Below are 22,288 nucleotides of genomic sequence, written 5' to 3'. Positions count from 1 at the left end.
TTTCTCAGCCCCATTTTAAAGACGTGCTCGTGGCTGTGCTCATGCACAGCAGAGCGAGGATTCAATCTAGTGTAACCCCAGAACCCAAACTCGTAGCTCTTTCAATGACACGGAACTCAGATGTATCCTATGAGGACCCTTGACTGCATGAATTCTGCAACACTTGAAGGCCTTTTCCAGTCCCCTTCCTTCTCTCGTGCCTTCTCTTGACAATCACTGGGTGGGTGACTTGGTAAAGTATATCCTCTCTCTGGGCCTAGTTTCCCCATCAGTACAATGGAGACGGGTGAGGGATGGCTGGATTAGATCTTTTAGGAGTCTGTTTGTAGTAAAGTTCTGGGATTCCAAACAGCTCGGGAACCCCATGGCCTTTGAGATCTTAGTTATATGTGTCACCTACGACCTGCAAGGATGCGGCCATTCCTGGGCACTCCTGGATCAGGAGCTCGTTCCAGCTGCGTGATCTTGGGATGCTCACCCCGCCCCATCTCAGTGTCCTGGTCTGTCACGTGAAGAAACCAGCCTCTCTGGGCTACTGAGGTGAAAGGAGAGTGGCCTATCCAGCAGGGAAGCCTAGACGGGGACAGACTTGGTGTGGGGGTGGGTCTGGACTGCCCAGAGGGGGGCACTCCCGGCTTTTTTCGCATATTACGTAAGGCCGTCGGGGTGGAAGCCGCAGCGCGGAGCGCGCATCCGTGGCTGGGGAAAGGGGCGTGGGGACGCCGGCGCGGCGGGGATCCCGGGCTGGCCGAGTGCGCCGCCGCTGCCCGAGGTGGGGCTCCGCGCGGACGAGCGCAGGGCGCTGCAGAGTCGGGTTTCAGAGCGCGGTGACTCAGGAAGCCGGCAACTGTGAGCCAAGACCCCGTCGCAGCCCAGCACCGCCTTTGTTCCCCGCGGGCAGCGCGAGCGCGGCGGCAGCGCTCAGCGGTCTTCGCCCTCTGCGGAGCCTTCCGCTGTGTTCCGTCCGCCGCGCGCCTTCGAGCGCTCCGCAGACCCGCGCCATGGCGCCAAGGTGGGACCCGCTTCCCTCGCCCCGGGGCCCTCCCACCCATCCGACCTCCCGCCTCACTTGCTCTCCCTCTACGCCTTCTTGCAGCAACTGGCGCCTGCGGTTGCTGCTGTCCACCTCCGCGCTCCTGTCCGCTGTCTCCGGGACGCGCGCCTCGACAGGTAAGCGTCTCAGCCTGAGGGTGGCACCGGCTGCCTCCGCGCCCTGGGGAAGTTGGTTGGGTGGCGGGGGCCGCTGCGTTGCGCGCCTCATTCCTGGACATAAAAGGGAGTCCTCGCCGCACCGTGCGCTCGGCGGTCCTGCTAGCGGCTTCCTCGGGGCGGTGCGGGGCTTCCAGCTGCCAACAGGGTCCCCAGGAAGCCGAGGTGTCTAACCTTGGCGCAGCGCCTCCACTTTTGGGCAGAGAGAGACTTTGGAAGCACAGTGACAGCGCCAGCAGAGACAGCCCTCAGCGCACCCTGCGCTGCGCTCAGGTTGTGCGCGCTGGCTGGCTCCCGGCACGGGCAGGTCTGGTGTCCTCCCGGTACAAAGGGGCCGAAGAGTGACCACCGACAGGAGCACCTGGCCACTTTGCCGAGCCAGAAATTACGGAGCTGAATCGCTCTTGTGCTGAATTTAGCTCCGAGTTACTTAGAGGATCATATCCATTGTGGACAGTAGCACCACAGGCTGTAGAAAAACTTGTGGGCCCCAGAGCCGGGGAATGTGGTCTCTTTTATTCTCCGGGCCTCAGTTTCCCCACCCAGACTGAGCGGTTGCTCAATGAATAGCCGAGTCTGAGTTAAAATGGGTCTTTATTAAGGTCTGAACAGAGCCTGTGGATTTGACTGGGCTGTGTAAATTTGGACAAAGGATTTCACCTCTCTGTGCCTCAGTTTCCACATCTGAAAAGGGGAATAATTAGACTATCTTACCTCCTAAGGATGCTGTGAAGATTAAAGGAGAAATTAGAAAGAATTTTCTTCCTATGCTCCTAGCACATAGCAGGCACAAAATAAGTGGTAGGAGTTACCGCTCGATCCTTGCAGGAACTGTGTGTTGGAAGGCAGGGCAGGGTATCACAATGCTGAGGTTGGGAGAGGCTTTGGATGTGGCCGGCCTGAAAGCTAGAACTTGGACCTGGGGCTCCAGGCTCCTGTCCTTGCCAGCCATGCACTCTTGCAGGCCAGGGAGGCTCTCTGAACAGCAGCCTCCCACTGACCCCTTTTGGATTTAAGAGATTAGTATACAGCCTCAATCGAATAATGGGAGTGGGAAGACCGGGGAACAGCCAGTAGTCCCCAAAGGAAGCTGGAGGTTGAGTGGGTGGCCTTTGGTACCTCTTTGTATGCTTGATGAAGTCTGAGACAGCCCAGACTTACCTACTGGGACCCAAATGCAGGGAAAGCTTTTCCTGCCTGAGTGTCCAGCCTGGCGTTTCTTACAGATCAAAGGGCAGCTGGAGCATAGTTTTGGCCTCTCAGCACCACGGCCCATGGCAGGATGTTGCAGTTGTACATGTGATGTTGGGCACTGCCAACTCAGCTGCAGTGGCAGCTTCAGGTTCTGTGGTCTTCTGTGAGTTTTGCTACCACCCATGCTGCCTCAAAAGGAAGGGGTCTAGGGAAAGAAACTTTGGTGTCTCTCCTGAGTTTGTAGCCTGGTCCCCTGATGTTAGGGCAGGACTGCTCCTGGCCCAGAGGAAGTCTTGTTCCCATCCATAATGTGAAAAGGGAGGGCCAGGAAACCCTCAGGAGGGCCGTTTACAACTCCTGGTATTCACCACCCCTTTAGGAATCTGAGGCGAGTTCCTGGAAATGTGAGCCATCCAAAGTTTGTGTGCAGTTTAATATGGCTAACACTCATAAAACACATTGTATGTTCAGGTGGAGTGTGAACACGTTCCTGTTTCATTCATCCAACCCTTCCCCTCTCTCCAGGAGGTGGGGACCGAGGACCGTTACTGTCACTGTTTTTCAAATGTAAAAATTGAGGTCACATGTCATCCTAGCTTCTGAGAGCCTGGAGAAGGATTTGAACTACGAAGTCTGACTCGTCATCCTTGCTGTTAAGCATTCTAATATTCAGTTAGAGGAACCTCCCAGATGGAAAGGGCTTTGGGGACCCCAGTCTCCCGTGAGCCCTATCATCAAAGTGTCATGATCATGCCGTGAGCCCATTGCATCTGCACGGCATTGTGCAGTTTACAGAGCAACATTCACCCTCCACCACAGCGTGGGTCCACCACCCAGAGCAGGCTCAGAGATGGCGTGTGATTTGCCTAAAGCTACACAGCTGTTCCTGGGTTGATCCATGACAGCCCTACCTGTCTGCGTGGGGCTGCTGCTCACCTGGCTATTGGAAAAGTTGCTAAACCCATAGAGCACTAATTTGAGGCAGCGCAGTTCTAAGCGCTTTGTGTGAGTTAACCCTCTGTCTTTACAACAACCCCACTCAATACCCTTTTCACTGAAGAGGGAACTGAGGCACAAAGTCATTTATCCAAAGGCAATTACAGTTTGGAGTCAGAGGGTCGTCTGGCTCCAGAATTTGTGCTCTTAACCGCTATGCTCAGCCCTCAAGTCAGGTAGTTTGTAAGTTATGAGTTTGTTGCATCTTAAGGATCTGGCATTTCCTTAAAAGTTAAACATAACATTTACCCTACAACCTAGCGACTCCACTCCTAAAAATCTACTTAAATGAAAAAAAAACATATGTCCACCCAACAGCTCCTCTGTAAATCCTCATAGCAGCATTCTCCATAATGGCCCTAAATGGAAACAAACTGGCTCATCAGGTGGTGAAGAGGCAAACAAAACGTGGTACATCCTTTCAATGAAATACTATTCAGCCAGAAAGAGAGATGACATGCAGATCTATGCCCCAATATAGAAAAACTTTAAAAGCAATAAGCTTAGTAAAAGAAGCCAGACATAGAAAACTATACATTGTTAGAGTTCATTTGCAAGGAATTTCTAAAAAGGAGAAACAACAGAGATATAGAGCACATCAGTGGTTGCTTGGGCCAGGGATAGAAGCTGGGAGTGATTGCAAGTGGGAGGAGACTTTCTGGGGGAATATTTTAGAGCTGGACTGTGCTCATGCTTGTGCAATATAAATTTACTAAAACTCATTTAACTGCACACCTGAAGTGGCTGAATTTCATGGAATGTATTCTGTACTTCAGCAAAGGCATTTATGAAAACAGAAGCAGGCATTTTCCCAAGGCACACAGACTCCAGATCTGGCAGGGCATCCTGGCAGAGCTGCTAGCCAGGCTGGCATAGAGCTGGCACACAGTTTGGTGCTCCCGAGTGGCCCATTGCTGGAAGAACAGAGCCTGAGTTCCAGCCAGGTCCACCTGCACCTGCAGGTCTCCAGCTTCACTGACCCTCATGTTTCTCCAGGAATGTCACTGTGGGCCCAGGGTGAGGCTGTCCTTATTGGCATGGATGGGTATTCGATGATTTGTAGATCATGGATTTGTTGAAAAGTGGATCTTTGTAAGCTTCCTGATATTCTTCCTCACAGTTCCCTACCAGAAAATATCCCAAACATTGGGAAATGTGGCTTTCACCACTGACTCCCTCTGTGAACTGAAATGAGTCACTTTCCTTTTCCTGAGCCTCAGTTTTCCCATCTGCAAAGTGGGGAGGTAAGATTCACTATGTTCCTTCTAGTTTAAAACATTGGGAAACAAAACAATCTTTACCTAGCATGAGGTTTAATTATTCCACATAGTTGAGTTCAACAAATACACACTGAGCACTGACTCCATCAGCCTCGAGGTGACTGGGGACAGAAAGGAGGTGGGCATTGCACTGCCTGAGGCGCTCCTCATAGTTCACAGGGAAAAGGGCAGGGTCACAGGCAACTGTGATGCAGTTTTCCTGCAGCTCTTCTCACCAGTACTCATCGGGTCCCATGTGCAGAGACTCCTGTCAGTGAGGTGTCTCTTGAGTGGCCCCTGTGACCTAGTGGATCAAGGCTGGCTGCAGGATAGCACTGCCCCTTGCTGTCCCCGATTTTACTGTGCAGTTAGAGTATAGTACCTGCTGTTTGGGGCTAAGCAGCTGTTCCTGGGACGTGGGTGGTGTTATTATAATTTGTTCCTGCTAATAAATTGCTGCGGTGTGCTAGTGAACTGCTTTGCCTTAGACTGCTTTATTGTGAAACATCGCATCTACTCAGAGCAGGGCCTGCTGAAAGGACAGTGCAGCGGTCTGCCCTGGAGCAAAGGTCCTGTCCGGCAGGTCGGGCACAGGCCAGCGCCCAAGCTCCGTGCCACCCTAGGCTGTGTCTTTCCCGCCCTCCTGTCAGAGATAAGCTTCACCTTGGCTTTTGTGTCACCGCCTCCTTCCTTTTTCCAAGTAACTTTACTGCTTACTGAAGTGTGTGCCCTAAATTCTGAAGCTCCGTTCTGCTTGATGCTGAACTTCTGATGGGCAAGCTGCTTTCTTCAGTGTCTGGTTTCTTCACGAAATATTATGCTTTTGAGATTTGGTCATGTTGCTGTGTGTGGCTGCAGCTAGTTCATTTGCATGGCCGTTCCACACAGTATCCAAGTGTTCTTTAACCCTTTTTCTGCAACAGCGTTTGCGTTGCTACCGTTTTTGGCGGTGTGGCTGTCCGTGCATGTGCAGGTGGAGTTCCTTCTGCTCTGGGAGCGGAGTCCTGGGTCTTGGGATGCTCTCCCGTATGTGGCCGTGAGAGGCCTTGGTTCTTCCTGCTCTCGCCAGCACTTGGCCTGGGCACTGGACACAATTTCAGCATTTCTAATGGGTACCTATTAGAATCTTACTATGGTTTTAATGAACACATGCCTGATTATTAATTAAGTTGAACTCCTTTTCATCTGTGTACAGACGATTTGCTTATTCGGACTTACACTTTTATTGAGGTGAAATTCCTATCACAAATTGCTGCACTGTCTTTTTAGCAGGCTTCTTCTGGACTGATGTGATATTTCACAACTGACCATTTTAAAGTGTATAGTTTGTTGGCATTTAGTACATTTTTGCAGTCACTATCTCTACTTTCAAAACTTTTTTGTCATCCCCAAAAGCAGCTCCACACCCATTTAGCAGTCATTCTTCCATCTCACCCCCATCTCTAGCAACCATTAGACTACTGTGTATTCTCATGGATTTGCCTATTCTTCATGCTCATATAAATGGACTCATACAGTGTGTGACTCCTGTGTCTGGCTTCTTCCATTTAACATAATGGTTCAAGGTTCATCCATGTTGTATCATCTATCAATATTTCACTCCTTTTTATGACTACATAATATTCCATTGTATCTGTACACCACATTTTGTTTTTCCATTCATTTGTGGATGGACATTTAGGTTGTTCCTACATTTTGGTGATTGTAAACCAGTGTTGCTGTGAACATTTGTGTACAAGGATCTGTTTGAGTAGCTGTTTTTAAAATTCTTTTAGATATATTCTTAGAAGTGAAGTTTCTGGATCATCTGTCAATCCTATGTTTAAGTTTTTGAGAAATTCCCAAACTATTTTCCACCGTGACTATACCATTTTACATTCCCACCAGCAATATATCAGGGTGTCATTTTCCCATATAGCACTAATACTTGTCATTTCAGGCTCATAGCCCTCTCATTGTGTGTGTGTGTGTGTGTGTGTGTGTGTGTGTGTGTGTGTGTGCACATAGCCCTCTCATTGTGTGTATGTGTGTGTGAAGTATCTCATTGTTTTGATTTGCATGACCAATGACACTGAGCATGCTGGCCATTTGGGCATCTTTTTTGAATAAAGCCTGGTTTAAATCAAAGCATATGCGAACAGTTCAGGATTTTCCTCTAATGACATCACTGTGCTCTCTGGCAGTCGATGTCCTTTCCTGAGTGACAGAGAAGTGGGTGGGAGTCATACCTGAGATTTTACTTCACTGGTCTCTGGTCTCCATCTCCCACAGAGTGATTGCCCAGAGTTGGCTACTTGGATCTGGCCATTTTGCCATTATTATAAACAGTGCTGCTGGGAACATTTTTCAGACAAATGGCCTTTGTTTTCTTTTGGGGTTATTTTCTTTGACTATAATCTCCAAAGTGGACTCATCCACCAAGGGACAGAGCTCGTTGGATAGTTCTTATTATATATTTAGAAGACTCTTCCTTAGATACCAATTTAATCACACCACCCCCTAGTTTAATTACCCTGCTGGACTCTCATTACCCCCGGATGAGATCATGCCTTTTGCCTTAGAGGGTTATGTCTCTCATAACAAACACAGAGCCCCTCCTGGGCTCACACCAAGCCTGACATTTGTGCTTTTTATAGAAGTCAGGTCTTTTTTGAATATGCCTTTCCCATAGTCTACCTGTTCTTCAGTCCTATTCTTCAGGATTCTGCTCTGGGAAGACTCCTTCCCAGAAATATTGAGAATCCTTCGGTCTCAGGATTACAGGGTCAGGCATGGTGGCCATTGATTTATCCTTTGTCTCTTCCACTGCATGGGAGCTGGGACTGGGCTTATTCAGCTCTGAATCCCAGAACCTAGCACAGGCCTGGGGAAGTGAGCATGCAGTAAGCTTTCTCATTGAATCAGAGAAGAAAGAGTGGGCCAGTCTAGCCTACGGCCCATGCACCGACTTACCATATCCTCTGCGGTATGTGAGTCATCCCAATTCTGCCACGGCTCTGCTAACTGTAGACTGGCCATGGCTGGGTAATAAAAAAGGAGAGGGCTTTTAATTCTCTTTCACAACAGCTAAGTAGACTGGAATTTACATTAATGTTCTTGCTCTTGATTTTATTACTTTATAAGCAGTTTATTTTTTAGCTTATCTGTACTCATTCCTGGTAGCTTCCCTTTTGCCAAAGATTATGAAGTTATATTTTCTCTTCTGGCTAAAGTATCTGAACTTATTTTCCAGCTTTCTTTTAGTTTCTACAACTTGATCCATTAAAAACGGACCATAGATGAGGGTGTAATAGAAAGTGATTTTTTTTTCCAAAATTGTACCAAATAAAATCTAAGCTATTTCCTCATCATTGTGTTGCTTATCATTGAGTATATGTATATAAAATTGTTTATCTTACTGATTTAAATTTAGTTCAGTAATCTCAGTGCTATCAGTTACTATCTTGTGCTTGTGTGTGTGTATGTGTGTGTGTGTTTAAATGTACATAGCTTGAGATTATTGCTTTGTTTTAAACTCTGGTAAGGGAAGCCACCCATGCCTCTTTCATGAAGCCATTACTTTTTTACTATAGATGGGGCTTTCAGATAATTTCCTCATGGTGTGATCAGATACTAGGTGCGTACTAGTGGTGATAGGTTGGTGAGGGCTATACAGAGGGAAGCAACTTACACAAAACTCAATATAGACGTTAACGTGCATGAGGAGAATGGATACACAAACAAGTCCTCAAAGTCAGAGCACAAGAGAGTGGGGCCTAAGCTACTTCTGTCAACGAAGAGCCCAGAGAGCTAGATGGCATCAGAGGGGTCTAGAGGAGCCAGGTTTATTGACTGATCACCTTCCTCTGATCCACCTCCAAAGGAGAGAGTGAGAGAGAGAGAGAGAAAGAGAGAGAGAGAGAGGGAGGCAGAGACAGAAAGACAAGCAGAGACAGATAGAAACAGAGGCAGAGAGACAGAGTCTAGGGTTAGAGCAGAGCTTGGGAGAAATCCAGACTTCTTCCTGGACAGCATTTAATGAGAGGCACATGGGCTCGGGTCATCTGATGAGGGAAGCCCCTTCATCATTCCCATCAGAACCCAGCTCAGCTCAACCCAAGCCAACTAACACCACTCAGCTCAGCCCATTTCAACTCCAGCCAAGTCAACTCAGCCAAACTCAAATCTACCCAGCCTAGCTCAACTCAGCCTAACCTAATACAGTCCTATTCAGTTCAAACTTGTTGCCAAAGATAGAGAAGACAGAAAAGTGCTCTGAGGGTGTGATGTCCTCCCGCATTTCTTGGCTGCTGTTCTCCTGAGGGTGGTGAGGTAGCTACAGGACTGCATTGGACCCAGTGCCCGTCCCAGAGGGACTCACAACCTAGTGGAGGTGGGTGTGAAGCTGCTGGCCTGAGGGCTAGGGAGCTTGTCCTGAGCATGTCACTGCCGTGCATGTAAGCCTGGCTGCAACCAAAGTGGGAACGCATACACTTGTGCCACAGATGCGGCAGACTGAGGGATGTAAGCAGCCTTAAAAGAGATTTTTCTTTGAAATAAAATTTAAAAGTTTGATAGTAAAAGCAATACATAAATATTAAAAAAACCTAGGGCCAAAACTGGCCAGAAAAATAGTATTTAAAGAGATTACATATTATCTCATGACTCTGGGGTAAACCCTGCTAACATTTGGCAGACCACCTTTCAAGTTTAATGTCCATGCCCAAACATATATTAGAGTATGAACAGATTGTTTTGTACATTGTATTTTGTTGATTGCTAATCTTACTTTAACTTCCTCTGGAGTGTTAAATATTTTTTGTAATTGAAATAGTATTTCATTGTATGGACGTTCTATAATTAAATCAGTTATTTTTAGGCCTTTGGGCTCCTTTTAATTTTTCACTATTGTGATAACCACATTCTTACGGCTCTGTATTTGACTTTTAGTGCAATTACTTCCTAACACAAATTCCTAAAACAAATTTTGGGGTCTAGTGCATGCCCATTTCTAAGGCTTTAGTTGAATTCTTTGAAAGGAAATGGTAATTCATACTCCAAATGCCTCCTTCGCCTTGCATTTGGCTACTGCTTATTTAATTCAAAAGCACAAAATAACAGCAGCTAAAGGGATGGTACCTGCATTGTCTCTCCGCATGGCAGCCTTAATTGAAAGGAGCTGGGAATGCCTTCCTTTCCCCACCCTGAGTCGCTCACCCATTTTTCATGTGCTTGTGTTAAAGGCTAGAAGGAAAGAGGGTTTTTCAGGAAATTGGAAGTGAGACCTCAGGACACGAGGTGGTTGTCACCCTTAGTAGTTGTCACCCTTAGAAGCACCTTGGGAATTCCAAAGGAACTATTGAAGGCTGGCCACCACTGGGCTTTAAAAGCTGTGGGTTCCATTCTAAGGTATACTAGGGTTAGGAACAAGCTAGTCAAGTCCAGTGGCTTCTTTTCAGTGATGGTGGCCCTAAGTCCCAGAGAGGGAAAGTGCCTGTTCCTGCTCAAAGCGCGGGTGGCACAGCTAACTCCCTGGGCTGAGAGGGTGTTGTTCATACCCGTGAGCTCTGGGATTCGTGATCATGGGTTCAAATCTCAGCTCTGCTACTTCCCTTTGAATGATCTGGAGCCACTGACCTCTCTTATTCCTTGTATTTCTTATCTGTAAATTCCTACTTGAGAGGATTAACGGGATTAACATCAGGCTTGTCGCTGGTGACCTGTTCAGTGCCTCCTTACTTCCCTGCCCCCATAGCCCTGTGGGTTCCTTGAGGGCAAGAGCTCTGTTTTATTTATCCATGTTTCCCCAGCATCTGACACAGCACCACATGGACACAATGAACGTTTGACTGTGTTAATGAATGACTCATTCAAAGCCTGAATCTGTGGCGATCTTAGTGAAAACCCCACGTTATGAACCCTTGACCACGGCAGAGTCTATGTGTAGCTCCAGGGTTGACCACCCTGCCACTGTCCAGTGTGATGGCTGATGGGGCGCGGGGAGGGGTGAGAGCGGGGATTCATACGACAGATACATCAGCAATAGAATACACTTCGTGAAAATAAAGTAAGGTATGCTTTCCCGGGGCTGGGACGTCATAACCATTCCATCCACTGGAACAGAGTTGCAGAGATCCTGGGTGATGACAGACCGAACTTAAATTCACGCAGTTCCACCAGTTCACACCCAGACTTCCCTCTAACGCTGGCTCCGTCGCTGCTGCTCTACCTCCAGTCCCACTGCCCTGATCCTGGCTGGTCCTGTCTTTGTTGTGCAGCCCAGAGAGGGAAAGTGAATAGCTCCGGGCCATGGTGCAAGTTGGTAGCAGAGTCAGCCAAGAATGGGGTTTCCTGGTGTGTAGAGAGCTTGTGTGAACAAGAATGTGATATGCACCAATAATTATATTATGGTGCTTCCCATGTTTTAAATGTATAGTTCAGTTGTGTGTATGTGTGTTTGCATATAAAAATGATATGTAGATGTGTCTACTTGTGTGTATTTAATGTATCCAACTCTCACAACAGCCCTGTGAAATGGAGTTTGGTGACAATTTGACAATAGCACACACAGCTATGTCTTCTTTTCTCACCACTGTGTGACCAACACCCCCCCTCATAGCCTCAGTAATCTTCTAGCTTCTGGCCGCTCAACTGTGGTCCCCAGGCAACTTCAGCCTCGTCAGGCAACTTGGTAGAAATTAAGACTTTTCTGCCTCATCCCCAGACTCAGTAAATTAGAATCTACATTTTAAGGAGATCCCTGGTGATTCACATACCCAGTGAAGCTTCAACTGGCTCTGATTATGTTGACCCTGCTCAACACTCTTCCCATGAAAACCACAGAATAACAGCCTTCCAAAGAGTCTGTGTCCAAATTCCCAGGACCTGTGACTGCATTAGGCTTCATGGCAAAGGGTTACAGATTGAATTAAGGCTGACACTTACCTGACTCCTAAAGAGGGAGATTATCTGATCTGGGCCCAATGCCTTCACAAGCATCCTTCAAATGGCAGAGAGAGGGAAAAGATCAGAATGATGTGGTATGAGGACTTGGCTAGCCTTCTTTGCTGACTTTGAAGATGGAAGAAGGGACCACAAGCCAAGGCATGCAAGGAGCATCTAGGAGATAGAAACACAGTAAGAGGAGATTTTTTCCCCTTAAAACTTCTGGAAAGAACCACAGTCTGTTGATATCTTGATTTTTAATCCATGAGGCCTATGTTAGACTTATAATCCCCAGAACTGTAAGATAATAAATTTGTGTTGGTCTAAGCCACTGAATTTGTGGTAACTAATTACACCAGCAACTGAAGTCAGATATAGCACTCTACTCCTTAGTATGGCATCTGAGGCCCTAGAAGTCCCACAAAGTGCTGTTCTACCCTTGGCTCTCAGAATGTGTATCTGATCTCGCACCAACAGAACCTGTGGGATGGCTGGTGTGTAGGGAGGGACTATTATCCCCAGCACCTAACCTTGGGCCTACGCAGGCAATGCTTGTTGAGGGAATAATCCATGGAACCCTGATACTTTCAGTTCACCCCTAGCTAAGGAGGGTCCCCCAAGCTCTGGAGGCAACTATGGCCACAGGGCGGGGGTGTGGCAGAAACTTGTCCAGAGCCTGTGTTTTGACATTTACTTGTTATTCTGTGTTGGGCAAATTTCCATATCTTCTGGGCCTCAGTTTCTGTATCTGGAAAATGAAGGGGTCAAATCAGGTGAACCCTAAAGTCACCATTCGGAAAAAGACTGTAGGACATCTGAGTTCAGTCTGGCCAAACTTCGAGGCAGACGGGGCAGTGATTCAACTCAGCAGTGCTCAGTCCTGGTCCTGTCGTTCTGAGCACGTCCCTCGCTGGCAACCCATTCATGAGCTGGGACACAAATCTGCCCAACAACTGTGTATATTTGGTACAAAACAGTGACTACAGCTGCCCTGCCTAGTTAAAATGCCAAATTACTCACTCTCAGAGAGAAAAAAGGTCGGGGTGGGGGTTGGGGGGAACCATTTCTCACTGCACAGTTTTTCCATGTGACACATTTTCTAATTTTATTTCAGGTAGTCTGAAATAAAACTGTCTACAGGAGATGGCTTCTTTTCAGGGTCTCCCCACCCCTTTTAGGACATGAGCTTCCAGTTTAAGAAATGGAATCATTGCGTTTGTTTAATATTTGTAAGTGTGGGCTGATACTAAATTATAGCCGCACGTCTTCATTTTCTCTGGTCCTAGACGTTCAGCCCTGGCCGGGATTCCTTGGTTCTGGGCTGGCTGTGGAGCTCGGCCTGTCGTCTGTGCTCTCTGGATGAAGGCACTTAATGTGGAAGGGGAGGGAAGGCTGGCTCAGCACAGGGATGGTGTGGCTGAGTTGGAGAAAGTATCTTGCCGGGTCCTTCTTTTTTCCCTCTTCCTTCTCCTCTCCTCCCTTCCTGTTCCATCCCATCTCTTTCCTTTTTTTCTTTTTACCCAGTGCTGGGGATTCAACCCAAGACCATTGCACTGAGCTATATCCCCAGTGCTTTTTAAAATTTTTAAATTCTGAGACAATCTCACTAAATTGTGTGCATCTGAGTTTATAACTGCCAACAGCTTTTTTAATCTCTGCAGTGTTGTTCCAATGTGAGGAACGGTTGAGGCATTTTTAGCACCTGGAAAGAGTACTGCAGCTTTATTTCCAAGTGGCCCTGCAGTGTCTGTCGCACACATTCTCTCCCTGGCACCCCTTTCCCCACCCAGTTCAGGCCTGGGCCATGTCTCTCTAATGGAGGGTTGCAGCAGCTGCCTTGCCAGTAGGACCTCCCCTCTCTGACCTCTGGCACATCCCCCTGTAAGCAGAGTGGCTTGTCTAAAACACAGGTCCAATCATGTTGCACCCCTTCTTCAAACCCTTCCATGCTTTCCATTACAGCATGGTAAGTTCCAGCATTGTTGGGCTGGAGACAAGGCCTCATCTCCTCTCACATCCCTCCCTGTGCCCTGGCTGAGCTACTGGCTAGTCTCTGAATTTACCATGCACATTCCCTTCACATCCTCGCTAGCCTTTTCTCCTTTAGAGACTTGCTCTGGAGCTGTGCCCCCTGAATCAGCAGCATCGGCCTCACCAGAATGCCTGCTGGGAAGGCAGGGTCCCAGGTCTTGCCCAGACCTGCGGTATTGCAGTGTGTCCTGTAGCTGCCCCCAGTCATGCATGAGATGCCGAAGTGTGCGCTGCAGAGCTCTATGGCATGGGGGAAGGGCGAGCCAGGGCATAGGCAGAGCTCGTTTTGTTCCAGACCCTGAATGTACTAGCTCATGACCTTGGGTGATTGACTGATGTTCCTGAACCCTCAGCTTCTTCATCTGCAAGAGTGGTGATGATAATAATGCCTATCTTAGGCTTCCTGTGACCAGTAAATGACATAGTGTCTCCCAAACTTTTAGACAGTGCCTGGCATATGGTAAGCCCCCATAAAGTGTAATGGGCATGGCAACCAGGTTCAGCCTCAGTGCTACTGATGTCATCCCTAAGCCCTCGTGCAGCTTCACTCAGCATTGCTAATACCTGGTTCATTCCATCAAGGGTCCAAATTCATCTGCAGGTCCACCTCACCAAGGACTAGAAGGGCCAGGACAGTGTCATTCACGTTTGGAAGTTAGAATCATTGATGCGGGGAGAGAGCCATAATCCAATGTAGGTATGGCAAAACATGGTTAACAAGGGCTTTTCAAGGTGGGTAGCTGGTATAGAATTTATCCCAAAATTTCTTGTTGTGGTAGAAATGTCCATTTTGCCTATAGTCACCTGGTTGTTTTTCATTCATCTGTTTGTTTCCTCACTTTTACTTGATAAACGTTTATTGACCACGTACTGGCTACAAGGCAGAGTGTGATGTGCTGTGGAGCCTACCATCTAATGAGGGATGTTAGCACTAAATGAAGATTTGTACAAAGAAACTGAACATTATAAGAGGCAAATGGTGCTATGAAGAAGTGTAGGGTATCACTGGCGTCTAATCTGTACTAGGGTGTCAGGAGAGTCTCCCAAAGAGTGATGTTTAAGATGAAATCACAGGGTAAATAGGGAAGGGAGTGGGGTTGCTAGGTTGGAAGGCGAGTAGAATATTTCAGATAGAAGGAACAGGACAAGGGTTGAAGAAGCAGCCTAAAAACAGTCAGAACATGAAGGGAGTAAAAGGGGTGGTCCCTGGGAGGAAAGTGGAAGCTCTGCCAGTGCTGCTTTCCCTAACTTGGACCTGGGTGCCATGGTCCCTTGGGATTCGTGTGACACTTTCCAGGGGTGCACTGGCTGTGGGCCTCTGGTGCGGGCGGGGTGCACAGTGGGATCTGGGCTCAGCTGCCTGGCCTGCTTCTGCCTCCACTTATTGGAGAGAAGATTGCTTCCTGGTGAGGGTAAAAGGGCGTCCAGCTCTGTGTCGCCCAAGAGAAGACAACTTTAGAGACGTGCAAGTTAGGAAACAAGGTCACAGTGAGATCCTTGAGCCAGTGATAAAAGCCCCTGGACCACATGGAGCCTCTCAGGTCAACTCATCTGCCAGGCCAAGAGGTGGGGGAGGGCGACTAAGGAAACCTTCTGCCCTAGGCAGGGAGACTCGGTCAGTCCTGGCCCTGCAAAGCAGCCTCTTGTCTGCCTCATGATGGGCTAGGATCCACTCTGATATTATCTCTTTTTATTCTTTGTCTCTCTCTGGATCTCTGTGTTAGGAACATGCATCCATAAACACAATGCAGAATGCTCTTGCCAAGGAAGAGAAATGTGGTCTTAGGAGGAATAACTGGGGTGGGAAGGCTTTAGACATTTATGCTTGTGGTGTGGGGGGTACAGTTCCTTCAGAGATGGTTGCACAAGTGGGATGAGCATGGTGCACTGCCCTGCTCCTGCCCCAGCCATTCCTTCAGAGCCTTGCTGCTCAAGCGGGGCTGTGCTCGCGGTTGTTGGCCCTGTGACAGCAGCCTGCAAAGAGCCACATTGTTTATTTCCTGGAGCATCTACTGTACTCAGCGGTTGGTAAGTTGGGGCAAAGAGACCAGTAACAACTGGAAAATACTTGAGAATGTTTTTACATTATTAAAAAAAACAAACACATGTGTTATGGAGTGGAAATGTCTGCACTTTAAAGCAGAAGACTTTAATTCAATTTCCAAATTCCTGTGGTGCTCTTTTGCTAGACTCAGGCCTGCAGGTGTAGAGTTCCCTCTCTTTGAGGATAAGATGCTTTAGCGCACATGGTGCCGTTTGAGGATTTGAGGTCCCTAAATTGTGGAAGAGGCTCAGAATTATTGCAAAAGGTGGCAAATCAATTCTTCATAAATACTCTCTCTGTTGACAGACAGATGACAACATGAAGGGCCTAGAGGAGGCTGTTCCATGTTTTATATTGACAGGATCACTGCCCTCCAAAGCTCTTGCACTAAAACTGTTAGTCCAAGAGGGAAGGTACTTGAATGGTGTCTGATAAACAGCAAGTGCTTCATACATGCTTTCTGTGTGAACAGCAGTGTGTTTCTGTTGATGGCTTTGGGAAGCTTGCCCTTTTCAATCTGTGTTTACCTTTCCAGGAATAAATGTGTGGGGCTGCCCTAGCCTGGGAAGTTTGGGTGGAATGTGAAGAATGCTGCTCATGCATATGTATATGGGAGGCTGGCCAGTCATGCTCAAGTTCAAGATTTCTAAGAACTGCCGTTTGGAGGCAGCCTCCTACCCAGTGTGGTCCAGGCTGCACAGGGGCTCCTTGTGGGTGAAGGCATAGTTCACCATTCATGTACCTTGCGTAGCTCACTTCTTCCCTATATCACTGCCCTCAGAACCCCCTGGGAACGTGAGAGCAGAAAATACCGAGTTTGAGGATCACTGGGCTTTCTCAAATGACAGAAAGATGAAGATCCCGAGAGAAAGGAACTTGTTAACATGGGTGGTTTTAGAACTGGGTCTAGATCTCCATGTCCTGACTGCAAGAGACACCACCTTGAAATTGCTGAGTGCAGCTTAACCACAGGTGTGTTGTCAGTCTATATCCCTCCTCAGGGGTTTTGGGAGGGGAACTGTCCTCCTGGCAGTGTACGATCAGGAGCTAAACTTTGGGATCCTCAGATGGACTTCAAATTCCAGTTCTGTCATGCATTAGCTTGTGACCCAGGCATGTTGTTCAGAAAGGGCATTGACTTCCTCACTTGCACAGAAGGGTGCTTCTACTTGGTAGGGGGAGACCCTTGCAAGGGGGTGCTGAGTGCTGAAGGGAGAGCTGAGGACAGCAGGTGTTCAGCCACACGAGCTCTCCCCAAGACTGTGTACCTCACCCCACAGCCCAGCTTTTAAAATTCCAAGGCCTGTGCTTCATTCCCCAGTGATTCTGATTGGAATGAGGACCACACACCGCACTCTGAAGTCCCCCATGGCTATTGTCCAGCCAGGGTTGAAGAGCGCGTCTTAGACCCTCCGTGCTATGGACCAAGGCCATGTGTGTTCTGTTCAGCCCGAGTCTCCAGCACTGGCAGTGACAAGCACGTGGTCATTAGTGCTTGGTAATTATTTGAGAATCCATGAGTGAAAGAGTGAAATGAACAGAAATGAACAGGATGTGTTAGGTACACAGAGCTGGTTATTGCCATTTCTATGTCCAGATAAGGAGACTTGTGCTCAGAAAAATGCACATGTTCCCAAGGTCACCTGGTTAGTACCTGGTAGAGCGGGAAGTGGCTTGCAGTATCTCTGGTGCCCAATTCTAGGTTTTGCCTTGCACCTTCTCGGATCTCTCCAAGATCACCCCCTCTTCACTCCGCTTCTGGTCTCCACTAGGAGGTGTCTCCCGAGGTCTCTCCTTGGAAGGTCTGAGTCCCTCATATGATTCTAGAGGCCATAGGTTTTTCCTCCAGCAGACGCTTGGGGCCCACAAGCTGTACTTTCATCTGCATCAAACAAGAGTCAGCCTGTTTCAAATACGACTTCGGGTCACCATCTGTTCTGGCTGCTCCCTTAAACTCAAATCCCACTTCAGAGCCGAATGGGATTCTGTGTTCTGCAGAGAGCAGGTCTCTGCACAGCTGAGCCAGAAAATGTGTAGAAGGATGTAGTGTGCCTGAAGCAGTAGAAGAACTTTCTTACGTTGATTTCTCCTGTTCAGTGGCATTAGTTATTGCATGTGGACCACAGGTCTCCACTACAGACACAAATACATTCGTCCCTGCAGTAGGCACACAGTGTAGAAAAGCGTTATGCTAGACTTGGGTCAGGGTGAGTGTGGCCTGGATATCTGGGGACACGCCATGCTGTAGGTAGTTAGATGGGTCTTGTCATCAGGCTGGGCCTCAGCCTCTAATTTTAGGGCCCTTGGACCATGTATATTCTGAGGTCCATCCTAGCTCTGGTTACCCCAATTCTTCATGTGCCTTGGTAGTGTAGGCGCAATTTCACAGTGCCTGCTGAAGCCACGAGCTCATTCTGTCCTCGCTGCTCGCCTGTCCTGACTGAATTCACACAGGCTCATCTGTTGAGATGCCCCAGGCAGTTCCCAGGGCAGCTTGACTTTGCCCAGGGCACAACATGCCAAGTGCTGAGAGAATGCAGGAAAGAAAGTGCGTGTTCTCTGTTGCCAAACTCACGCCTGCGCTCCGCATTCCAAGTCGCCCAGTCCCACCCTCTCCTTGGCATAGGAAGGGAAGGGGCCCAACTGCCAGGGACAACAGCCCGAGGTGAAGGGGGAACTTCTCCTAAAATGGTCAGCTGGAGCCCTCCTCAGAGGTGCTTTGTTTCCTGTCACATACATTATAGTCCGCTGGGCCTGACATTCAAGTCTCCCCACTATCTGGCGCATCTCCTAAGTGCAAAAGTGATTAAGAATAGAGAGTAGAAGTCCCGTCCATCCCCGTTACCAGTCATGGCTTTGATCTCCTTCATCCTCAGTCCATTCATGCAAGAAAGGGGCTGGCCATGGCTCCCACCTTATCAGATTGTCTTGAGATTAAACTAACTCCAGCCTTTGCTGAACATTTCTTAGGGTATGCCTGGACCCATATTTCCCTTTTTCCTGCTTCAGTGTTTGTGGTTATCTATCTATGGGTCCCATGTCTCCCATTCCTGGACTCACTCACATATTCCCAGCTTTCCTAACCATGGGTTTGCTGTGCTCTCTGCTCATTCCATCGTGTTCCTCTGCGCAAAGCCTTCCAGGCCTTTCTCAATTGTTTCTTCCTTCAGGACCTTCCCAGAGCCTCCAGCCCCTGCAGAACTTCGCCTGTGTTTAACTCATGGCCTCAAGCTCAGGTCACTCTATTCGGATTCTGTGTGTTGGTGTCTGGTCTCCTTTACTAGGCTGAGAAGTAGTCAGGGATCGAATTCCTTGTCTTTTACATCCTGCTGAGTTCAGCCCTGGACAAGTCCAGACAAGGTGACCCAGGGATGTTGGTTGTGGGCAAAGCCAGACTTGGCCATGATCAAGTGAATGATGGGCAGGACCAGTCCTGGCTCATTTTCTGGGATCCAGTCTCCCCTTGTAGCTGTGCTTCCTAGGGGCTAGGATCATGTAAATGACGACTGCCTGGTGGCCTGTGGATAGCATACGCAAGAGTTTTTACTGACTGTAGTACAACCATACCAAGGAATTCAGGACACACCCCAGGACATGCTTTACTTAGAGAGAGACTTAGTGCAACTTAGAGAGAAAGCTCCAGAATTCCAATACTTTTTCAAGTTCCTCCCCCGACTCCATGGCCCTCCTTCCAACTCAGTGCCCATCTCTGTGGAGGTGGGGCTTCATCTTTGCAGGGGACCTGCTCTGCTCCTGGGGCTACGACGTCTGGCCTGTCTCTTCCCATCTTGTCCAGTGGTCCCAGCTCCTGCTCCATTCACCACGTTGGCCACGAGCAACCCCTATGGGCCTCCAGCCAAACTGCAAGAACCCAACAGTCTGTCACAGAGGAGGGGAAGCGTCTGTATCCACCTGCCCTACCCAGGCCCCTGTTTCAGGGAGGGGGAAGGTGGAGGCGGCTGGAATTTACTCTGAAGTCTGAGAAGCCCGTGTGTCTAGCAGAGGCACTCCTAGCTTGGCTTGGGGCTGAGAGCCAAGGACAGTCATTTTGCAGAAGGCCTGTTATTCCAAGCCCTCTGCTTATGGGTCAGCTGAAAGGGTGGGACTGCAGCCTTTCAAAGGGTTGACATTAAGCTCTTCACTAGCTGTTGATATTATACCTCAGCAGTAGGAGTCCAAGGAGGCCTAGACTCTGAAGTACATATTAAACTCAATGGTGCTTGGTGGGATTACAGTGACAATCACTGGCACTCAGGAACGTATTTTAGGATTGATTATAGCACATGTGTGCGAAGACGCATATATTTCCTGAACGCTTCCTGCATCAAGCACAATTCCACGTGAGTTATCTGGCTCCCTCCAAGGAGGAAGTGTTATAATGACTTCTCTCGTATAGGTGAAAGGAAGAACGTGCAGGAGCTCAGGCCGCAGAGTTTGTAAGTGCAGAGGCAGGATCTGGACCCTGACGGCCTAGGCCCATAGCCCATTTCCTTAACTGTGACACAGGGGGTTCTCAAAGTGTGCTGTCAGGACCAGTGGTACAACAGCAGCATCTGAGAACTTTCTGGAGATACGGATCTTTGGGATTGACTCCCAGCCTACTGCAGCAGAAACTCTAGGGAAGTGGGGCCCTCATCCTGTGTCCTCCCCAGCCCTGCAGGCGTCTCTGATGTGCACTCGAGTCTGAGTCTGCTCTGCTACTGAGGCTAAGTGTGACTCACGGGGAATTAAGGGGCAGAAGACTGGAGCAAGCAGCCAGCTGGACAGGAGTCTGCTGCAGGGGCTGAGACCCAAGCGTGGGGCTCAGGGGCAGGATCCCAGCTACTTCTACCAGCGGACAGGCCCAAGGAGGGCCCCAGACCTAGACAAAAAAAGTGGAGTTTTCTTGTAATCGTAGCATAGCAGTTGAGTGATGTCCCAAGTAGGCTGATGGGATGCTGAGTCCTCTGAGTGACTCGGTCCCATGAACAGGACTCAGGAATGTCCCGGGGCTTGGAGGAGGCCTTCCCCACTGACAGGGAAGGAAGCTGACGAGCAGGAAGCCTGTCCCAGGCCATCCCTGGAGGTAACCAGGTGGGACAGAGGCCTGCAACTCCAGCCACTGAGCCTGTGTAAGAGGCATGAGGGCTCTGCGGGCAGAAGGAAGCTTCTGGTCTCTACCTGAGCCACCACCCAGGAAGGTCAGTCAGGGCAGAGAGGTCCTGCATCTCTCAGGGGTTACTTCCTGAGCCTCACCCAGGCTTTCCTCACCCACTCCGGGCTCAAGGGTCTGAAGACAGCCAGCAAAGGCTACTCCACCTTCACCGGGAAGCTTCCCCTTCTCCACAGATGGAGGGCTTAAAACAATAATAATTTATTCTCGTACAGCTCTGGAGGCCAAAAGTCTGAAATCGAGGTGTTGCAGTCTCTAGGGGAGAATACATTTCTTATGTCTTCCGGCCTCTGGTGGCGGCTGGTGTTCTTTGGCTCGTGGCTGTGTTACTCTAATTTCTGCTTCCATGGTCATGTGCCTTCTCCTCTTCAGTCTGTCCAAAGCCCCCTCTGTGTGTCTTATGAGGACAGTTGTCATTGGATTTAAGGCCCATCCAGCTAATCTTGGACAATCTCCTTACTTTAAGCTCATTAATTTATATTGCCAGAAACTTTCCAAATAAGATGACATTTAGAGGTCCCTGAGATTAGGATTTGAATCTTTCTTTCTTTTTTTGAGGCTGGGTCTCACTGCGTAATTCAGACTGGCCTTGATTTCACTATGTAGCCAAGGTTGGCCTTGAACTTGTAGGTATCCTCCTGCCTCAGCCTCCAGAATGCTTGGATTACAGGTGTGCTAAATTTGCCTGTATCTCTCTCGGGTAGATGCTGAGCTCATTCTGAGCTCATGCTGTGTTGTTACTATTATTGAATTGTTGTTTCTTTCAGCATCTGCGCAATAACCTGGCCAATAGTTTCTTGCCCTACGCAGAGGAGAAGCCGATTCCGAGGTTGTAACTACTTGTAACCCCATGTTACCCAGCATAACCCATCCCCAGTTAGCGCAGGAAATTCTGCTTATGAAGCCACACTGGGCATGTTATAATATCACAGCATATTCAGATTTCAGTAATCTGCAGCCCCGGACCCTTGTCAGGAGCCCTTTGTCCATGTTAATTTTTACATTCAGAACCATAATTGATCCTCACCACACTCTAGTGAGGAAGGTTGTGTCACACTATTTAGTAGGTGAGAAAAATGATGGCCAGAGGGAAAATTACACAAAGGTACCTTTTATAGCAATTCTAGACAGTAGTTCATGGGAGAGAAAAGAAGACTATTATCTTTGATGATGATAACAGCCACCACTATCACTTATTAAATATATGCTTGTGCTAGACTCTCTCCTCAGTGCTTTATATCTCAAGTTATTCTCAAAACTTTCTCCTGCTGGGTGTGGCAGTGCACTCCTGGAATCCCAGTGCTTGGGAGGCTGAGGCAAGAGGATTGCCATGAGTTTGAGGCCAGTCTGGGCTACATAGTGAGACCCTGCCTCACAAACAAAACAAGACAAAAAACTCTCTCTTGAAGTAAGCGTTATTATTCCTCTGTTACAGATATAGACATCAAGGTTCAGAGAGCTAAAGTACCTTGTCCAGAG

General features: G+C 48.4%; 1 protein-coding gene across 1 annotated transcript in view; it reads left to right on the top strand.

Annotated features, from left to right (window-relative positions):
- Positions 1-581: 581 nt before the first annotated feature.
- The window catches only part of Col15a1 (collagen, type XV, alpha 1), a 110,579-nt gene continuing 88,872 nt past the window's right edge, over positions 582-22,288 (top strand). Inside the window, exons 1-2 of the mRNA XM_005382825.2 lie at positions 582-1,012; positions 1,097-1,170. Coding sequence (XP_005382882.1) covers positions 1,002-1,012; positions 1,097-1,170 — 85 coding nt within the window. The 5' untranslated portion in view covers positions 582-1,001. The remainder of the gene's footprint in view (positions 1,013-1,096; positions 1,171-22,288) is intronic.

This window comes from Chinchilla lanigera, unplaced genomic scaffold, assembly GCF_000276665.1.
Source record: "Chinchilla lanigera isolate Chin_1 unplaced genomic scaffold, ChiLan1.0 scaffold00018, whole genome shotgun sequence".
In the NCBI taxonomy this organism is placed as follows: Eukaryota; Metazoa; Chordata; class Mammalia; order Rodentia; family Chinchillidae; genus Chinchilla; species Chinchilla lanigera.
The sequence above is the reverse complement of the archived record's forward strand: the minus strand, read 5'-3'. Positions and strand labels throughout refer to the sequence as shown.